Here is a 21,909-nt window from a genome sequence, read left to right as displayed (position 1 = left end):
TGCGATGATCCCTCATGCCATTGACGTTGAAAGTGGCAACTGAAAGCGTATGGGCCATGAGAGGGCAATGAGGCAAAACTACGCCGACGACGATTCTGTAAGCTTCAAGCGAGCTCTAGACGACATATCGTCGTCTGAGTCGTCGCTTGAGGCCGACCTTTTTAGAGAGGGTTCCCCCATCTCGTCGTACCAGCTCGTCCCGGTGGCACGTTTCGGCTCTACGATCACCGAGTCTCCGGAGTCGCTGTCAGACAGAGCCTCCGGAGACCCGATGACTACCGAGTCCCCGGAGTAGCCGTCGGACAGAGTCTCCGGATCTGGCGATACCGGCGGCGGACTGGGGACGGAACTGGACGAGTTGATGGGGGAAGCTGGTGGAGACTTTCTCGGTGCGGGCACGGGGTTAGGGTCTGCAACTACAGGGGAGGGTGAACCAGGTGCGAAAGGTGAATCCTCACCCGGTTCCCCCTCCTTGCGTGGGGCTTCCTCCGAGGCAGTAGGTGCGTCAGAACTGTGCGACTTTTCTTGACCCCTGCTCTTTGTCATAAATACATAAGAGGAGGGACAAGCGCGAAAAACATGTCCCTCCTTCCCACAGAGTGAGCACACAACTTCGCTTGGGCAAGCAGAGGCATCATGCCCAAGACGAAGGCAGCGCCCACACTTTTTGTTTGGGCAGCCCTTGGCTTCGTGCCCGGTCTCTCCACACCTGAAGCAGGTGCGGGGCTGACCGGGATAGCGCACGTGAGCTTTATGCCCTGCAATAAACAGGAAGGAGGGAATGTCCTGCTTTAGGTCGATCCGAACCTGTCGGTGCCCGTTCAAAACCCCAGGGGCCTGTGCGTAGGAGCACATTTTGGTAGCCTTGACAGCCCCAAACCGACCTAAAACAGTTGCGACAAGTTCCTGACGCACCTCTAGTCCTACGTGGATGACAGTTACCCATACGGAACGTTCGTATGGCGTAACTGTCAAACCATCGACATTACTCAGCAACGTGACACCCTTCTGCCGGGTCACGTCACTGGTGAACCGTAAGTCATACGTGTTACGACCCTGGAGAGCCTGCAAAGCGTCAACCTCTCCAGGAACCGCAACACCCTTACTCTTCAAAATACTGAACACTTGGACCGGTGGAACCGCTTGTTCACCGGTAAAAGTTAACTTAACAATACGGCTATCACGGCGCGACGCCATGATACCGCAAGGTGGCTAGGCCACGGAGGAGCAAGAAACGAACCAAAACAAAAGTAGTGACAGTAAAGTAAGAACAATATGTTGAAAACAAAACAACGCCTATAGCACGCACGCACGTACTAACAAAAAATACTACTCCCGCCTGGCGGGAAGCACAGTACAGTACAGTGCAAAACAGTATAGGTTAATATATAGTAGAAGTGTAGTATATGGAGAGCGAGAGCAAAAACACGTCTGCACTCCACGAAAGCCAGTAATATGACGAGGGATGTAGTTGTGAAGAAGAGGAAGACATCTACACATGCAACAACTGACGAGGGAGAACGAAAAGACGGAGCTGATTGGACTCTACCTGAGGGTGAAACAGAGGAGACTATCAAACTGCACATTAAGGAACTACAAAAGGAATCAACAAAGAAAAAACAAGACAAGAACAAAATTAAGTCATTAATGGCACTGACATTTGGAGAGAGAAGGAGACTTGTACTTGAGGAGAAACCACCAATAGCAGAAATCAGAGGCAAATTTCCTACTCTATTTTGTGCAGAACAGGTAATTTCAAACATATGATTCCTAATTATTAAGACTTATGATTATAATGTTCTACACTGGAAATTGTTGGTTTGACGAAATCATAAGCCAATGTTAAGGCTTGTGTATGTAAGGGTGAATGAACTTGTGTTCATGCTGCATAGCTTGCTCTCAGGATTTCTCAGGAAGGGAAGCTTCCTTGAATCATAGCTGATATTCATGAAACACAGTGCAATAAGTGTTAAAATTGTCAGTTACTGGCTTCTTAAAAATCCCTTAGAATGTTGATTGCATTTGGTTAGTAGATGATTCCTACCTTTTTTAGTTCAAGAATCATTTGAGGTAGACAAAGTTCAAGGAAAAGGGTCATGAGTGCATTTTGCCACAAATTAACCTGCCAAGTGAGCTTATCATAGCTGTTTTATTTACCATGGAAGAAACACATTGTTAGCTTTGACAGGGATTTTCAAAAAAGTAGGTGAATCTAAATACCATGGATGATATGTAAGAGTATTTGAATGTTTAGAATTTCTACTAAAATAGAGGTTTGACTGAAGAAAATCATGAATAACTGCCAAAACAAGATTCTTTTACTGACTTAATGATCTAACACGAATACTTGGCTGAAAGTTCCTGTTTGAAAGTTATTTATTAATACAATGTCATTATCATCCTTTTTATTACCTTAATTCATAGATCATAGAAGATTTTTCAGCCATCATCAGTTGGGATGCAGTGTCGGAGATGTTCTACAAAAATCTTGATGACATTGCAGCAAAGATCATCACCTACAACACAAATCACTCAAAGGGCACTCTTCGATTCCTTGTTGAATACAACAACTTTATTCAGCAATTGACAGAAAAAGACAAAAGGGGTAAGTTAACATCTCAAAGTGCTGAGTTAATTACCAAAAATAATAAAAAAGTTTACTATTATGTAGACTAGGAGATATGTCTTAACAGTTTCAGTTGAGACAAGCATTTTGTCAGCTTCTTAAAATATAAATTAGTTAAACTGATGGCAGATGTTTGAAAACTTAAAAAAAAATCCAAGGTCTTTCAAGATAATGAAGAAAAATGTGGCCAATCCTGTTTCATATATACAGGATAATCTGAGCAAGGAGACAAGTTGTGACCATATGAGGCAAAGTAGCAACAGTGTCGTCATTGGATGAATTAGATGGTTTACTGAATCCTGCAATAAAACATTAATTAAGGAACACTTCAATGTAGTTATTTTTAAGAGTGCAGAGATAAAACTGCATTGATACACTACATCAACTTACTAAATCATTATGTTATTTTCAGGAAATCAGCATGAAATTTTTTACTGTTGTGTTACATTTTACATTCATTTACACTGAATGAAGACATTAACTTCAGTGTTTATTTCTGCTACAGATGCTACATGGACTGCAGCTCTCTGGATACTACCTGGCTTCCTGAAAGAAGATCGCAACTTTCTGTTTATAAACAGTGATGATGATGTAAGCTTCCCATTTTAATAACCCTTTCATTAGTTGGTGTATTATTTGTAAACTTGCAAAAGATGTAAAGAGTAATATGTCGATAACCCTTCTAAGGCCAAAGAAATCTATGCAATGCTGATCGGGGTGTGTGTGAGGCCTCGGTTTGTAAACACTATACCTCAAGAAGTGAAAGATGGTTTGCACTTCAAGAGTAATATGTAGATAGCCCTGGTGAGCAGATGATCCCTATTTTTTCTTTGAATTAAAAGATAACACAAGGTAACCCTTGGTGAGTAGGTGGTTCTTCCTGTTTTTGATTGTGGTCAGAGGTCATTTGAGATCAACAAACATGAAAACCTGAACCCTTTAATTACCACCACATATCATGAATTGAATTTAGGTAGCATTTGGTAAGTAGCAAATCCCGAATGTTTTGTATGGAGGTCACAGTTCACTTGTCTTCAATTAGAGCCAAGTCTTAATAAAGTTGATCGCTGAAGAAATGATAGTTGGTTTCAAATTCAATCTTCTTATATAGGCACCTATTATTCGATACTCTAAGGCCAATGGCACTTCTGGTGATATCAGGTCAGCACGGTGGAAGTTGGAAAATATGCCATCTAATGTTGCTTCATAATGGCAAGGAATCACTAAGTTATTTGACATTCTGGTTTATATATACCCTGAGTTATAGAAACATTCGCAATATTCATTTATAGCTAGAAATGATGCTTATTCAAATCAGCTCCCAAGTAATATTATCAAATGCAAGTTTAGTGTATGTGATTCTGAAGAAGCTGGATTACCTTTGAAAATGTGTTATCAGGAATTAATCATCCTATTTATTTCATTGTTTGATAGGTTAGCTCGGATGTTGAAATCAGCACACCGGTCATAACATACACTGGGGATCCGCTGGACCCATCAAACATAACAATCATTGCAGAAAACGAAAAATGCAGTACTGCAGCATCTTTCCCTGAGGCAGTTCTAATCCTGCTGGCAACATATTATGTTTTCAACATACAGTATAACGGCAAAGTAAAAGGAACACTGACATTTCTGCAAAATGTTCTGCTGCAATGCAAAGACAAGGGGAAATTGCCTCAAAAGATCATTTCATTAATTGCAAAACTTCAAGCATGATTTATTTCATTTTGTGACTTTTCTTCAAGTTCTATTGTTTTTCTGTTATTTGTTGACCCAGAATTATTGTTAGTTATGTTTTTCAGATTGTTTGCTGGATTTGCATAGTGTTGTTTTCAGGGATTTAGTTTGTTAGCACAATTTTACAAGACAAATAATGTGTAAAATGATAATTTGGGTAATTCTTAATACACTTAAATGATATATAATACTAAACATTACAATATTGGTGAAACAGTGAGATCAGGGGCAACTACAAGTTTGAAGTGCTGTGACATGCCTTGTTATGACGAAGAGCAAAGTTGGGGGCGAAAATTTAGTTGGAACACTAATGCAACTTTATAAAAGGTGTCATATAGTAAAGTCAATAATAAGCTGTTAATACAATTAGAACTGGGTGTAATAAGAAGGCCAAACAGCAATTAGTTGATATTAAGCAAATTATCTAAGCCAGTAAAATTTTTATACATTCAAACCAAGATTGATGAGCATTAAGAATAGCAAATTGTGTACAGTAATATTTTGTGATAAATTGTGGGGTCTACAATAAGCATAGAGGGGTATAGTGATTAAGGTTTAACGTTCAGCCTAGTTGAAGCAAGCTTAGTGTAGACTAATTGTATGCTAGTCTTCCTCAGTTAGCCTCGGTTACACTCAACACAGATGGTTAATGGTGATCATTCACAATCATAGGCCTAAACTTAAGCATCACCGTATCTTTGCTCGATTTGATTTTGTTTTTGTCAATTTATACCAAGACCAGGAAGTTGTTATCGATAATCTTTGTAATGCTTGATGCACATATAAATAAAATCATGGAGACAATTGCTGGAACAATTAGATCAGTGACAAGAAAGTTCCATATATTGTGGCTTGTTCTGTCACAACAAAATTTGGTTGGTGGGGTGGGGGTGGTGCACATAAACATGCACCACTCTAATGCAACTTTTTGAGTGTACTGTTGTATTCAAGATAAATCAACATGAAATGTTAAAGCACTAAGAACTGTATAATTAATCATACATTAGAGTTAAGGTATGTTTTAGAGTTATTAATTTACAACTTAGTAACATACAGGTCTTATCATGTAAACCTTTATTGTGTTGATGCAACATTCATGGTCAGTGAGAACTGATGGGTTTGATCATAAACAAAAGCATGTTGATGTACCTGCATTGATTTGCAAAGTTAGTTGTTTACATACAAATTGTTTTTATTAGTAAGTTATTATTGTTTATCCCAATATTCTCCAAGTTTCTCAATTTTTTGCTGAGCCATTTTATAAAAGTGGCAGTTATGGTCTTTTTTACCAATGTTATGCCAAAGTAATGCACTTTTTGAGTGATACCAGATTTTTAAGGTGACAGTGATACAGCATAATCATAACAGACAACCTGAAAGTAATATTTGTGGTCAATAGAGATTTATGTTAATGTTAAAAGATTGGCACACCTTAGTTTTACAAATGTATTCATCGATGTAAATGAAAATTGTTACATGGTTTAATACCTGACATGCCTAGTAATGGGTTGTGGCAGTTTCTAATTGTTGAGAAAATGTGATCATACATTAGTAAATGTAACATTTTTTAGTCAAGGTTTTACTAGTATACACATATGTTACCAACTTTAAGTGTTGCTTCACCATATTGTACATTATGCATGAATATTCCTAGATTGATATAAACATGCTATTGCATTGATTATTCATATCACGTTTATGCAGTGTAGTATTCATGTTTGAAGTTTCTAGTTTTCTCCTAATTTAACATTCTTACCCATTATATTAATTCAAGAATCTGCACAATTAAATTGCATTGTGTTATGTAGCCCAATGAAGGTATGCTGTGTTGGCCAAATATGGTCATCTTTGCTTAAAATTCTGAACTGTTTTTATTACCACTCTTGAGGAAATTTTTCTCACTGAGACATTCAGTCATCTTGTGTGCTCAATGTAGAATGTCTGTGAACCATTGGAGGGTAGTGACCTCCAGGAAAGTATTCTTTGAAAACATCTAGCGATTATAGCATGCTATAATTTTGGGCCAATACAGAATACCTTTAATATAATTGTAAATTATGTGCAGCAGCATCAAAGAGGTAGTTGTACATCTTAAGCATAATAGTACCAAAAGATCTAATGGAATAATCCCACACATCAACACAACTAAGTCATAAATTTACACCTATATTGTTTAAAAGTAACCAAATAGTGGGTAAATGTGAGTCTTGCTTAGCAACTCAAATAATGGTAAATTGACACCTAAGTTGTGTTAAAGTAACCAAATAGTGGGTAAATGTAAATCCTGCATAGCAACACAAATATGGGTAAATTCACACCTAAATTGTGTCAAAGTAACCAAATAGTGGGTAAATGTAAATCCTGCATAGCAACACAAATATGGGCAAATTCACACCTAAGTTGTGTTAAAGTAATCAAATAGTGGGTAAATGTAAATCCTGCATAGCAACACAATAAAGGGTAAACTTACAAATAAATTGTGTAAAAGTAACCAAATAGTGGGTAAATGTAAATCCTGCATAGCAACACAATAATGGGTAAATTCACACCTAAATTGTGTAAAAGAAACCAAATAGTGGGTAAATGTAAATCCTGCATAGCGACACAATAAAGGGTAAATGCACATCTAAATGTGGTTATAAATACCCATACTTTGTGTCCACATGCGGGATTTACATTTACCCTATTTTGGGGTAAATAAACCCTTTTAGTTTTTACAGTGTGGCGCACTGATGGGGAAGACGATTTAGAACATTTATTACAGTAAGCCCTCGATGCAAATTTCTTCCCAGACTGTGACATTGATAATGCTGAAATGAGAGCACAATATGCAAAATTTAAGGACTGACTGAATTCCATTCTGAATGCAGAGCAGAGTTGTTTGCCGACTCAATGAAATGATCAGAAAATCATTCGCAGGAAACAACAGAGAAGACGAAAAACTTGTTCTTCACGCATTCATGAAACTTTCTGAATTGTCCAAGGATATACCCGACTTTCTGCACCTTGCTGCACAGTTAAGACGCATGCAGAAAGCGTGGTTGAAAGGATGGGCTCTTCGATCGAAATTCATGCTCCTTCACGTCGTCCTACCGATCATCAAGTTGTCAGTCAGGAGGAATTTCTTCATTAGCAAGGCCCAGAAATTCACGAAGCAGATCCCCTATTAAGATCCCCTTTTATTAAGATCCCCTATTAAGATCCCTTTTCATTATTTTGGCTCCAAGGAAAATCTTCATTTTGTTTGAAGAGATCAGAATGTCCTTACATTTTGAAAGGTTTCTCTAAAGTTGTGGAACGTGTCATGTCTACGAAGTCAAAAATTCTATTTCTCACTCAGTAAATGGATGCGAGAATACTAAACTTGAATTTCATTGGGATGCAAAAGGTAGGTCATTTTTCATTTTCTTTGCATATGTCTCCCATGATGTCCTACCCATGCGCGACCCCCGCAACATATTCCAATAAACTTCAAAGATAAGTACTACCTACAATTTGTGTACAATTCATGAAATGAAAAGGACGCAACCAATATTGGTGGTCATGATCTAGTGTGATGAGAAAACTTTTCTGGAAGCATGCCAAGATTTTCGTAACCCAAAACAAACAGCACATGTACTGTAGTCTTTTATGAAGGTCACAGCCCAACATAATACCACTGCACTGCAGTTGTTATATGCGTATTGTACACGCTGTTCATTCAGTGTGCGGCAATCTACAAACGGATTATAATAGCGGAAGTTTCGTAAGAAGTTTCGTAGCGGAAGTTTCGTAAGTCTTTCATCAGTTTCGTGACAATGTTAAATTGGAAAAGTTGTCAGCATTTTCCATCCGCAACTGCGATATTTTTTATCGCCAGACACGCAAATATAGCAAAATTTTGGAGGGCCCCTTGACCCCACGGGAAATCGGCAGTTGTCTGAAGTGTACTCGCGGGAAACGAAACAAGTTTTTCCAACCCTGGATAGGAGTGAGTCCTTATCACACGTTTTCTGGAATCGTCCAAGGGTTCATGGAATTCTCCTGTGGGTGAGCAGGGTTTCTACGAAATTAGCGGGAAATGAATTTTTCACTCAAAGTTTCTTTCTGTTGGGCGCACTGGCGCCCAGTATTTCAAAAGAAGTGTATGATAGGATTTGGTTTGGATTTTTGCGTTTGCAGGTTTTATATTTGGAAAGCTCGTTGTACTAATGTCTTTGAATCACGTTTCATTCGGATGATGATGTTACCTGTTTAATTAAAAACGAACTTAAGTTTCGTATTAGAGCAGATTTCAAGCGTTATGGACAAATGGAAGTACAATTGTTCGTGTTGTTAATGATGAATTATGTTATGATACTTGTATGAAGTAGTTTCACGTAGGCATGTTGTTTTTCACTACTTTACCATTCTGTAAATATACTGTGAAGTTTTATATGATGTAATTTGATATATGTTGTTTTGTTATTAAGTTTGGATAAACTTCAAAGAAGAGTATCTGTTCTTTCTAGATACTAAGATCTTGTGATGGAGCCACTTCTTAGACACAAAAGTTCTCATGTCCGTTTTGCTACGGCAAAGTCGATTAAAGATGTTTTCGACTATTGGTGTGTCTGTCGGTGAGCATCTCGTAGCCGTCCAGTCGTTACCAGGAAGAGGATTAAATGTCACTTTCAAATCCGATGAGGTCAAGCGGAACTTCCTCCCGAAATTGATTGAGATGCTGACCCCGTGAGTTGGACGATAGCGTGGTCCGGTCGGTTCTTGGACGGTTCGGAAAAGTTGAAAGTGGCAGACGCCTCTGTCTTCGAAACTTCCCAAACCTCTACAACGGCACCCGCAAGTATAGGATTAAGGTGGAGAAGAACATCCCGCCCTCCATCAGCATCGTCGGGAGAAACTGCTGGGTGAGATACTCAGGACAGCAGAAAACCTGCTTGAAATGTGGAGACGTCCGGCACCTGGCATCTTACTGCAACCAAGTCAGATGTTACAACTGTGGTCAACTGGGGCACGTGGCAGCAGCCTGTGCAGTAAAAGCACTACCCAAGCAAATTTTTGATGTCACCTTTAAGACTGAAGAAATGTGTTAACAGTTCTGGCCATCGATGTTGGCTTGCAGTAAATTTACTGCAACATCGTATGCAAGTAATACGAAGATCGTCACTTTCTTGCATGTCCCTCACGAACTGGATGGCAACGTGGTGAGACTCGCCCTGGGTCGTTTCGGTAAAGTCATTGGAGGCCGTTTTCTCCGGTACAGCAAACTCCCTGTCTTCAACGGAACTCGGCAATATAAGATGCAGCTGACGAAGGAAATCCCCTCATCTCTTAGTTTGGGTGGGAGATCTTGCTGGGTCAGATATCCACGACTTGCTTCAAGTGCGGTGAGGAGGGTCATCTGGTCAAAGACTGTGCCGTAAACCGGTGTTACAATTGCCAGTGTTACAATGTGGCAAGTCAGGACACGGATACAAAGCATGTCCGGTGTCCTTTGCGAAGAAGCTCCATCCAACGACGGCAGCATGGGTCAGCGGAGGCGCATCAGTGATACCCGAAACGCAGGAGGAGGGCAAATCGGCTCCTGACTCGGAAATGCCGGTTCAGGAGAAAGCTGTCAGCGAGACCGCAACGTCACAAGGCCCTTAGGCACTATCCGACAAGCCAGACGTCGTGATGGTGGAAGAGGTGGTTAACTTGGCTATGGGGTCTTGGTCCTCCGAGATGGAGGAAGTAGCAAATGTTAAGCAGTCCTCACTGGTAGTGGAAAACTACAAAGGAGAACGCCAATGTTCAGGATGACGTCGACCAGTCCACATCCATAGCTAAGCGACCGGCTGAAGACGCTCCCCGGCAGTTGGTGTCACGAAAAAAAAGTAAGCGGCCAGATAAATCTAGTTCGGCTGAACAGAAGGACACCACTTCTGAAGCAAAGAAGCTAGTTAATGAATCCCAAATTGTGCAGGAAGTAAAGAGGTGGATCACATGCCCGAGTGAGGGTTGTGGTGATGATTTTGTTTCGTTTCGGGGTTTTATGACCCACGTGGAGTTCGCTCATAGCGAGATGGAGTTAGGGCGATGTGAGTGCCCCTTAACGAAATATGATTCCGGGTGCAGCAATCCAAAGGAGTGGGTGAATCACCTTGCGACGAAGCACCGGAGTTTGTTTTACAGCACGACATACAGTGGTTTGACAAGTACTTTCTTTTGGACGTGTAATCTGTTTTGTTTCTTCATTCTCTCGAAAGCTCTAATGCTTAATTTTTCTATTGGTACACTTAATGTACACGGGATTAGGGATTCTTTGTACTTTTGAAAATTCCTCAGTTCGTATCTTTAATGTCTACGCACCCAACGAGCGTGCCTAAAGAACGTAGTGTATTTTTGAATGATTTGGTTTCCTATTCACGTGGAGAAGTGCCTGTTATCGTTGGAGGAGACTTCCTCTTGAGAGGAACTCCTTTCTAATCTGAATTCTTTCTCGTTAATTGACAGTTCGTCGAGACATTGTCACAAGTGGATGCACCACGGTTAAGGTTTAAGTTCTCGTCTCGACAGAATTTTTGTTAATAGTAACTTTACGCTGTAGGTAATATGGTAAGGTTATTGATAAGGTTGAATGATAAGGTTATTCCCTTTCCTTTTTCTGATCATGATGCGTTTTCGTTTACTTTGAAGATTTCTACTAGCAATGGTTTAGGAACCTTTATTGGAAGTAGAATTCATCGATTCTTAATTATGTTAATATAAAAAAAAGATTTGTCAATGTATGTACCTTTGTGGCGTACATTAAAAGCAGGGTTTGTTTCTGTAGCGGAATGCTGGGAAACCATCAAGGTTAGAATCAGAGATTTGTGTATTGTTTATGGCGTTCACCGAGCTTTTTACGTGATCCGCCATGCGGAATACAAAACGTCACGGCCAAACGGCACTACCGAACCATCCCATTCTGAAAAACGAAACTCAGGTCAAGCGAGCCCAAAAAATACGCCCGCCGACCTCCAGCGACAAAAACACCCCCCCCCCCGCAGAAACATTAAAAAAACTACAAAAGGACAACCCGCACGCAGCGAAACGAAAAACCCTTCCCCAGCACACCAGCGACCAAAAAAGGCAGCCCCAGATAAACGGCGAAAATCGCCTTCAACTTGAAGGCGAATGTCCGACTTCACCGCCTGTAGGACTGCCTGCCAACTGGCAACCTTCCCCCTAAAAACCACATCACATCTATTCCGCCAAACATGTTTCTTCACAATAGAGCAAACAAAAATAATGCGATGCAATACAGCAATCGAACAAACTGGAGGGTCTACCCCATATAATATAAAGCCCTGTCCTACCGACCATGAACGGTCTCCCGTTACACGGTCGGTCCAGGTCTGGAACCACTCCCATAAGTTTAAAACAAAGTTACAATGCCAAAAAACATGAGCGGTACTCTCTAAGCTGTCACAGCCGGTCCTTGGGCACAGTCCATCACCCAATCGCCAATGATACCTTTTAAGGTTGGTCACCAATGCACCGTGTGCAATTCTCCATGCAAGATCACGGAGCCTGCAACCATTCAGCCTCGAATGCACCGAACGCCATACTTCGGCAGAATGACGTCCCTGTACAAAAATTGCATTCAAGGCCCTATCCCGCAACGAACTGTGAACGAGGGCCGGCTGTGACAGGTCAACAGGGGGCAACTCAATCAGAGCGGAGCAAATGACACGCACCACCCTGTTTGGAGTACTACTATGCGGTTCTCTGTTGCTAAACAGCGCCGGGACCCATCGACGCAGGTGCAATTCGCCCCAAAAACGAACAAAATATGAACAAGGCAACCCTGGGTCAGTCACCGCTACAAACAATTGTTTAAATAACAAAGAGGTTAATTGACTTCCCAGATGAACCACCCCTAGTCCCCCCTTCTCCAATTTTTGGTACAATACCGCCCCCTCTTGACCAGCTCTGTACCACCCGACCAAATGAATGAAAATATCGCTCTCTCCAACCGCACCAGGACGCGACGCGGAATTGGGTACACCGTGCCCGGGTACCACAAGATTGGCGAAACAAAACGATTAATAACGGTGACTTTCCCCAAGATCGAAAGCCAGCGGGTGCCAAAAGTTTCGAGCCTGCTCTCAAATACCTCAGCCCTCTCGTTCCAGGTGACATCACAAGGTGCATCGTAGCCGAACCATATACCATTAATTTTGATATTCTGATCCGACCACGCCGCACCGAATGGTAAATCTCGGTTTCTCCAGCTACCAAGACGAAGGCCCTTTGTCTTTCCCGGATTCAACTTCGCCCCGGTAGCTCTCTCAAAGATAGATAAATCCTGCGAGAGGGCACGAAAGGAGCCCAGACTCGAAACTACACACGTGACGTCATCAGCATATTGAATACATTTCACTTTGGCACCCCCTGGCACAACGAATGGGGCAAGTCTGGAGTCCCTTTCCAAAAGACGAGAGAGCGACTCGCTAAACAAAACATAAAGTAACGGAGACAGAGGGCACCCTTGGCGCACCCCCCTCTCTACGTCAAAAACCTCCGAACAAAACCCATTTACGATTACAGAACTGACACTTTCCTGATACAAAACAGAAATCCATTTACGAAAATTTGGATGCATCTTAAACGTCTCCAAAACCTTCATTAAAAAACCGCGATCCACCATGTCAAAGGCCTTCAGCTGGTGAAGAGACACCAATGCACATGGCAGATCACGCTCAATAACAAATTCCGTTAAGTCTCTCAAGCACAAGTGCTTTTTACGTGACCCGCCATGCGGGATATAAAACGTCACGGCCAAACGGCACTACCGAACCATCCCATTCTGAAAAACGAAACTCAGGTCAAGCGAGCCAACCACAAGTTCTGCTGGATGCAATGACCCTTCACTGCACAAGTCTGGAGGTCACCCACAAGATGCGGCATAGCCAGTGCAAGGCGGTTGCACAAAGCCTTGGCCAGCAACTTGTAGTCCACATTTAACAAGGTGATCGGACGCTTGTTATGAGGATTCAAGGGGTCCCCAGACTTGGGCAGCAAAGTAATCATGCCCAGACGCTGACTTTGGTTTAACAGTCCGTTGTGGAAGGCGTCTTCGAAGACGGCTCTGATGTCGGGTCCTATCATTGCCCAGAAGGCCCGGTAGAACTCCCTCGGAAGCCCGTCCGAACCCGGGGACTTACCATTCTTCATCTTCGAAAGCGCCTTCCAAAGCTCAACAGTTATTCCGCCCCCCCCCCCAAAAAATATCATTTACATCGTGGGAACGGTTTTTAACATTCCCCGCAACAAATCGGCCTGTGCAGACAAGTCGACATTGCCACGCGTAAACAAACTCGAATAATAACCTTTATATACGCGGACAATGCCGTGAGGGTCACTAACCACGGTCCCATCAGTAGCGCGCACAGATGGGACGCGTCGGTCATCCGCCGATGAGCTTACGGACTGATAAAACCTCAGTGATGGGCGCTCCTCTGCTTCCACCGCTTCGACACGGGCCCTGACGCGGGCACCGTAGTACTTTTCATCTAGATATGTCTGCAAAGCGATGACAGCCGAAGAGTCGCCAAACCTGACCTCCGCGCACAGCTTCGAGAATTTTTCTCTTCGACGCCGTGCGCGGGTCACGCAATACTGAATTGCGTAGCGTTTGATGCGCAACTTGACATCATCCCACCACTGGGATGTAGAGGCAAAGGCCGGCTTCAATGTTTGCCATCCTTTGTACCTGGTCTCGAAACCTTGGCGGAACTCTGCCTCGCCAAGAATCCGACAGTTAAGCTTCCATAGGCCCCGCCCGATCGGGAAAATGGAAGGCAAAACAAAACGTGCTACTACAGTGTCATGGTCAGAGAGCGGACAGCTGAGCGTCTCGCAACCCGAAAATTTAAAACTCATGGGCGCATACACCCGATCTATCCTGGAGGCATCTTCTCCGTTAGGCCTCACCCACGTATACCCCGTACTACACGGGTGCATATGCCTCCATACATCGGCCAAAAGGTGTGCCGAAGTAAATCTGTCCAGCTCTGTGATTCCAGCGTCAGGACTAGCAGACACAGAAGTTCCGAGTCTGTCAAGATTCGAGTCTGGGACACAGTTAAAGTTGTTCTCCGACCATGACACACGGCGCACTACCAGGAACAAAAGGAAGGCAGCGTGTTAAAAAAATCTCGTCTAGCAGAAGGCCGATTGGGAGCATACACATTGCAAATGGCGATGTTACCCTGTGGATACTTGAATAGAATGCAAACCAATCGGCCCTCGTGATCCGTCTCCACCCTAGTGGCACAACCCGCCTGACGAGCTGACAGAAGGATGACAGTGCCACAGGATGAAGACGAACCAAACGAAGCATGCAGCTCACCACCCTACTCATAAGCCCATAGAGGGACATCTTCTTCCAAAATACGTGTTTCTTGCAGGCAAACGCAGTCGACCTCCATTGATTTACAATATTGGAAAATGCGACTGCGCTTGCGATGATCCCTCATGCCATTCACGTTCAAAGTGGCAACTGAAAGTGTATGGGCCATGAGAGGGCAGTGGGGCAAAACTACGAAGACGACGATTCCGTAAGCTTCAAGCGCGCCCTAGACGACATATCGTCGTCCGAGTCGTCACTTGAAGCCGACCTTTTAAGAGAGGGTTCCCCCATTTCGTCGTACCAGCTCGTCCCAGTGGCACGTTTCGGCTCGCTGGTCACCGATTCACCGGAGTCGCTGTCAGACAGAGCCTCCGGAGAATCGATGACCACCGATTCTCCGTCAGACAAAGCCTCCGGATCTGGCGATACCGGCGGCGGACTGGGGACGGAACTGGACGAGTTGATGGGGGAAGCTGGTGGAGACTTTCTCGGTGCGGGCACGGGGTTGGGGTCTGCAACGACGGGGGAGGGTGAAACAGGTGCAGGGGAGGGTAAAATTCCACCAGATTCCCCCTCCTCTCGTGAAGTAGTAGGTGCGTCGGAACTTGACTTACCCCCACTATTAGTCCTAGAGACATAAGAGGAGGGACAAGCTCGAAAGACATGTCCCTCCTTCCCACATAGTGAGCACACAACCTCGTTTGGGCAAGCGGTGCTATCATGCCCAAGACGAAGGCAGCGCCCACATTTCTTGTTTGGGCAGCCCTTGGCTTCGTGCCCGGTCTCCCCACACCTGAAGCAGGTACGGGGCTGACCGGGATACCGCACGTGGGCTTTATGCCCTGCTATAAACAGGAAGGAGGGAATGACCTGTTTCAGGTCGATCCGAACCTGTCGGTGCCCGTTCAACACCCCAGGGGCTTGTGCATAGGAGCACATTTTGGCAGCCTTGACAGCCCCAAACCGACCCAAAACCGTTACGACAAGTTCCTGCCGCACCTCTAGTCCTACGTGGATGATAGTTACCCATACGGATCGCTCGTATGGAGTAACTGTCATCCCCTCGACGTTACTCAGCAACGTGACACCTTTCTGACGGGCCACGTCACTGGTAAAACGTAAATCGTACGTATTACGACCCTGGAGAGCTTGCAAAGCATCAACCTCTCCAGGCACAACAACACCCTTGCTCTTCAAAATACTAAAAACTTGCACCGGTGGAACCGCTTGTTCACCGGTGAAGGACAACTTAACAATCCGAGAATCACGGCGCGATGCCATGATACCGAAGGTGGCTAGGCCACAGGGGAGTAACAAAAAACAAACAAACTAAAGACAGGATAGTGAAACGATATACGAACTGAGGAAAAGACGAACACAAGCTATCATACCAGCCTGGCGGGAAGTATAGCACAGCACAGAACAATAACAGCTGTAACAGATGAAGAGCGAGAGCGAAAAACACGTCCGCACTCCACGAAAGCCAACTGCCAACACCGTTCACCGAGCTCGGGAAAAGCGCCACGTGTTAAAAGAGCTTCAGTCTCGTTGTCTCTCGGGGGATAAGGAGGTTGTTGCTCGTATCCTCGCTGAGGAGAGAGGGCGCATTTATTCGTTCTAGGGAGAGATTTGTGGAGGATGGGGAAACTCCTGTGTAGATTCCAATGTTTGTATTGTTTAGGATACTGGGGTTATTAATGTTTTTCATGAGTTTTACAGTCAATTGTATTCCGCGGATGATTCCGTCGATTGAGAGTCACAGTCTTCTTTCTTAAATTCTATTGCTCGTTCAGTTTCGGCCGATCAACATAGGGTTTGGAAAAGCCGATTGATTTAAGTGAAATTAAGCTGGCATTATCTGCCATGGCTAAGAATATGTCGCCAGGAATCGACGGGCTCCCCGCTGAGTTTTATTTGGAATTCTTTCATTTGCTTGGTGAAGATTTGTTGTGTTTATATAATGATGGATTTTGTACAAAATTGTTGTCAGTTTTACAGCGTATTTCTGTTGTTACTCTACTGCCGAAGAAAGGGGATGCCTTAGATCCCGCAAATCGTCGGCCGATTAGTCTGCTACCAGCTGACTACAACGTTATTCCCAAAACGTTTGTTCCGTGTTATGCCTGGTATTGTGAGTATCTTCCAAACTTCCTCGGTGCCTGGTCGATGTCGCCCTTTTGGCTAAAATCATGTGCAGTATATGTTCCTTTCGGGAATGGTGATGCACACCTGACGATGATCACACAGTCACAGTCCCGATGCAAGGGGACTGGGTTACAAGCGGATCAGTCGTTCAGTAGTTTGGTTTTCGTGCCCAGGTATCTATTCACCAGAAACTTTCGATTTTGAGAGACATTGCTGATATGGTTGTTTCGGGGAAATGCATGTGCTTTTATTTCGTAAGACCAACACAAAGCTTTTGACAAGGTAAATTGGTCATTTCTTTTTAAAGTTCTTAACGTGGGTGGGTTAAGATCCTTTATACTGATATTCGTAGTAAAGTTCTCGTTAATGGGCAGCTCTCTGATGACGTCATAATCCAAAGAGGTGTTCGTCAGGGCTGCCCATTATCTCCTGCTTTGTATGTTTTGTTTATAGAGCCTTTAACTCAGTATATTCTACAATGTAACAATATAAGATGTTTTTTTTCATTCCAGGGTCTGGGGGAGAGTTATTAAGTCTTTATTCGAGAAGGCCAAGACTAAGTTACGTGCCTGGGAGAATCGTTGCAGCACGCTTTTGGGTGAAGTCAACATTATTAACATGTGTAGTTTTTCACTCTTCAAGTACAAAATGAAAGCGTCACTGGTTTGGCATATGTTAGCCCCTTTTAAGGAGGTGTGATTTTAATTGATTGTAATTTTATGTTTGCCCCTTATTTTCTAGCCAGTTCATATTTTCTAGCCAGTCCAATGCGTTCCATTTCAGTGTCGCATTGTCATTCTCTTTCTCATTCGTATTATCACGCGAGTGTTGCTTTTCTCGCTATGAGTAATGTAAATAACGATTTTCTTTCTCTTTGTCTGAGTACAAAAGATATTGTTCGGTGGCTTGTTTCTCAAGGGGCGGTCCCAAGGATAGAAGAGGTGGGGGTTAGGAGATGGGCGTTGTCCCTTCTGTTCGTAGTTTATTTCACTTGGGGTTAGCCGGGCGCGGGATAGGTGCCTGCGTGTCTCTGGGATGCAGTCCCGGTGTCTCTCCGTGTGTAAGGATTCTGTGGCCCGCCTTTTGGCGGAGAGAAGAGGTGCTGTAATTCGCTCCAGGGAAAGGTTTCTGGAGGAAGGATAGAAACCCTGTAGCTTTTTTTTGTACTTCAGAACAAAGGTGTGCAGAGTCAAAGGTTAATCAAGAGGTCAGGAGCTCGGGGTTGTTAGTGGCGAGGGAATTGGTAAAGTGTTTCACGAGTTTTATTCTCATCTTTACTCTTCAGTGGAATCAGTTTGAATATGAACCATCTTTGATCCAACTTTGAATATGATCCATAAAAATCTTGAGGAGATGGAGATATTTGAAAATATTAAAAAGAATGACCCCCGATGACCCCCTAAATGGCATTTGACCTCAATTTTCCGAACACCCCTCGTAACTCCTATCCCGAGGAACGTTGTGACCAAGTTTCATTATCACTGGCCATACACTGTACGAACAGGAGCAATTTGAAAATATTGGGCCGCGGCCCGGGCCACAAAAGACCCCTAGTTGATCTTTGATCTGAAATTCATGAACACCCTGAAGGTAAAACTTCCATAGTACTATCGTGACAAACCCTCAACATTGTACCATGGAATCTGCAAAATGGCCCGTTACGGCCCACATGTGACCTTTGCCCCCATATTTCGGTCCATCTCTGATGGCCCTATACCTAATGGTCCTTGTGTCCAAGTTTCATGAAATTCCATCAAACATTGTGCGAGTGGGAGCGGTTTTACCAATTGTTGACGGATAGAGTGATAGAATGATAGACGCCGCACTGTAACAATAGCTCACACCAAAAGCTGGTATGAGCTAAAAATGGAATTGAGACCAAATATTTAGTGGCAGTTCAGTCTCTGCCTGGGCATTCGTATCATGTCTCCTTTAAATCGGCAGACATTAAAAATAAGGACGTGAAAACCTTAAGTGAAGAGCCTGAAGTCGTGACAAGCAATTACGTTCTTCACGTATCGTATGAACTGGACGATAACGTTGTTCGTTTTGTGCTAGGGAGGTACGGCAAAGTTGTTGGCGGAACATTCTTAAGTTATAAGGATCAGCCTGGCGTTTTCAACGGAATACGACAATACAAAGCCGTCCTTGAGAAAGACGTCTTCTCTCAAATTAGCGGGCAGGCAGTGTTGGGTCAGGTACAGGGGTCAGCCGATCACCTGCCTGAAATGTGACGGGACAGGCCACTTGGCAGCCGCTTGCAACCAAGTGAAGTGTTTCAAATGCTTCAAGCTGGGGCACGTAGCGAGCCAGTGTGTGGAAAAGGTGGTGTGTACGACGTGCGGCGGCAAAGAGGGGCACGGCTAACGGAAGAGCCCCGTCTCTTTCGCGAACCGCCTGATCAAGCCCACATCGGAGTGGGTCAGCGGAGGAGCCAGGGTCCAGGGTAACGACGAGAAAGAAGGGGAACACGTACCACCTACGACGGCAGAGGAAGGCACGGGGAGTGAAGGGGAAGGGGCCGAGGTCGACGCCCCCACACACCCTGAGACAGCGGATAAGGACGACTTAAGCGAAGGGAAAGGAAACGTACCACAGACGAGTACCGAGGCAGACAAAGTGTTGTCCGAACAGTCGGACGAAGGGTTGGGGGAGGAGAGGGCGGACAACGCCAAATCCGACAGCAAGGCCGAAGGCGAAACTGTGAATCCAGAGGAAAGATAGATGCGCTAAGCGGGAAGGGCTACACTCGGCACGGGAGATTGTTCTCAGGTCAAAAATCTTTACCGAGACCGGGAACTGGATCACGTGTGGAAGAGAGACGGGTGCTCCGAAGAATTTAATTCTTCGGATTCGTATAATAATCACCAAGTAAGAGATCACCGGGATACTACTGTACGGTGCAATCACAGACAGGAATGGGCTAACCACTTAGCCAGCAGGCACCCCAATTATGTCCTGAGTCACAACACAGAGTTTTTATAGCTTTATTTTATTGATGAGACGTGTTAACGCCCCTTTTATATTCTCAATGTTTATTCTTTGTACATTAAATGTCAACGGTCTGCGTGACAAAGTGGCTAAAAAAAAATTTTTAACTATGATATCGTGTTTCTCCAAGAAACTCATTTCGTAATGAGGAAGATTGTTTTCATTTGAATAAAGAGTGGAACGAGAACTTTGTTTTGTTCCCCTTCCCCCTCCCCGCAGTACGGTGGAGTCGGCATAGCCTTCTCCACCTCCTTCAAAGGTAAGATAGATCAGATCCGTAAGGATTTAGAAGGGCGATACATTTCAGCCCTAGTCAGTTTCTCCGACTCCACGTGCGTCAGGCTTTGTAATATTTATGCACCGAATAGCCCCATGAAGCCAGTCACAATTTTCAATAATTTATATAATATGACACGTGGTAATGAATCAGTACTACTCGCTGGTGACTTTAACTCCATTGAGAAGAATATCGTTAGATCAGGTGTATCTACAAATTACTCCTGCCACGTGGGTTGACAGGTATTGAAAGCTTTTACCGCTTCTCGGAATCGTGGAGATATTTACCCTCATTCCCCTGGGCACACTTGGCGCCAACCGGGGAAGGAACAGAGTTCCGCATTGACCGAATTTATTACCCCCGTAATATTATTTCAATTAAAAATGTTTCGAATGTGTCATTTTCTTTGTCCGACCATAACCCTGTCTTTATTCGTTTTGATATTGTTAATACCCAACGTAAGGGTAAAGGTGTATGGAAATGTAATGTTTCTGTTCTGAACGATTCTGAATTCAAATCTGATTTCGTTCAATATTTTCATCATCTTTGGTCTACCCTTTAACCTGGGGAATGATTCTATTATCGATTGGTGGGAGGATTTCAAAGACAGAGCAAAGCGACTTATCATCAAGCAGAATAGTGCTTTATACGTGACCCGCCATGCGGGATCCAAAAACGTCACGGCCAAACGGTACTACCGACTCATCCCCATTCTGATAAAGCGGGTGAAGCGAGCCCCCCCCCCCAAAAAAAAAACATGCCCACCGACCTGCAGAGACAAACCCCCCAACCACCCACTCAAACATTTAAAAAAACACAAAAGGACGGCCAGCACGCAGCGAAACACCCCAGCACCCCACCGTCCAAAAAAGGCAGCCCCAGACAAAGGGCGAAAATCGCCTTCAACATGAAGGCGAATGTCACACTTCACCTGCAGAATAGTTGTATTAACACCGACAAAACTGAGTTACAATTTCTTTTAAAGAAAGAACATCAGGGCGTCTTCCTTCTTCAAAGAAGAAAGGCATCTCGCTGAAGGCAAGTCGATTTGCTGTGTCCGTACTTGACAGGGTAACGTGACCCGTGATCAGAAAAAAAATATCAAAGCCTATCACGAGTTTGGGGAAATTCCGCGAGACCAAAGGTCCGCGAGACCGAAATTACAAAAAGGTCCGCGAGACCGAAACTATTACTAGGCCATGTTTTTGAACAATGGAAGGTCCTTAGATGCGATCTGGTGCAATGTTTTGCCAGTTTCATCATTCTTTTACATATTATATCAGAAAGACAAACATATTTCTCTTTTATAATTTCTCCAGTAGGATGACTCTTGTTTATTGTCCAATGTCTCGACTTAATACATTTGGGCATTTCCATGAAAAAGTGGACATGGGCTCAAAATATAAATTCTGCAATGACATCTTGTCATTGGTTAAATGTTGTTGTTAACATATCCAGTTTGTTTAATCAATATCATTCCTTCCGAAATATTGATTTTTTTGTAGAAATTTGCATATGAAGTGAAAGGATGCTGCAATGCAAATTTTGTACACAAATTATGAACAGAATTGTTTTTGTTCTCCTAAGAAATTAAATGGTGATACTTTACTGATTTGTTCATTTATTGCTTACATAGGGCACTAACTTTAGTTATCACTACCAACCTTTTGAATATAGTGTGATGCCGTTGGTCATCATATATGTCGCCCTCTATTTGTCGTAGGCTACATTACGTAATAATTACAGGTCACGTGATGTCTGCTCACCAGCTCA

At 43.6% G+C, this 21,909-nt stretch overlaps 1 protein-coding gene across 1 annotated transcript; it reads left to right on the top strand.

Moving 5' to 3' along the window:
- The first annotated feature begins 1,455 nt into the window (after positions 1-1,455).
- Positions 1,456-5,294, top strand: LOC139982514 (sterile alpha motif domain-containing protein 3-like). The gene is made up of 4 exons (XM_071995406.1): positions 1,456-1,749; positions 2,425-2,605; positions 3,132-3,217; positions 4,061-5,294. The coding sequence occupies exons 1-4, from the start codon at positions 1,456-1,458 to the stop codon at positions 4,343-4,345; spliced, it is 846 nt and encodes a 281-aa protein (XP_071851507.1). The 3' UTR covers positions 4,346-5,294.
- The last annotated feature ends 16,615 nt before the right edge of the window (positions 5,295-21,909 follow it).

The sequence above is a fragment of the Apostichopus japonicus genome, chromosome 16 (assembly GCF_037975245.1).
Source record: "Apostichopus japonicus isolate 1M-3 chromosome 16, ASM3797524v1, whole genome shotgun sequence".
In the NCBI taxonomy this organism is placed as follows: domain Eukaryota; kingdom Metazoa; phylum Echinodermata; class Holothuroidea; order Aspidochirotida; family Stichopodidae; genus Apostichopus; species Apostichopus japonicus.
Note: the sequence above shows the minus strand (reverse complement) of the source record. Positions and strands in the feature narration are given on the sequence as shown.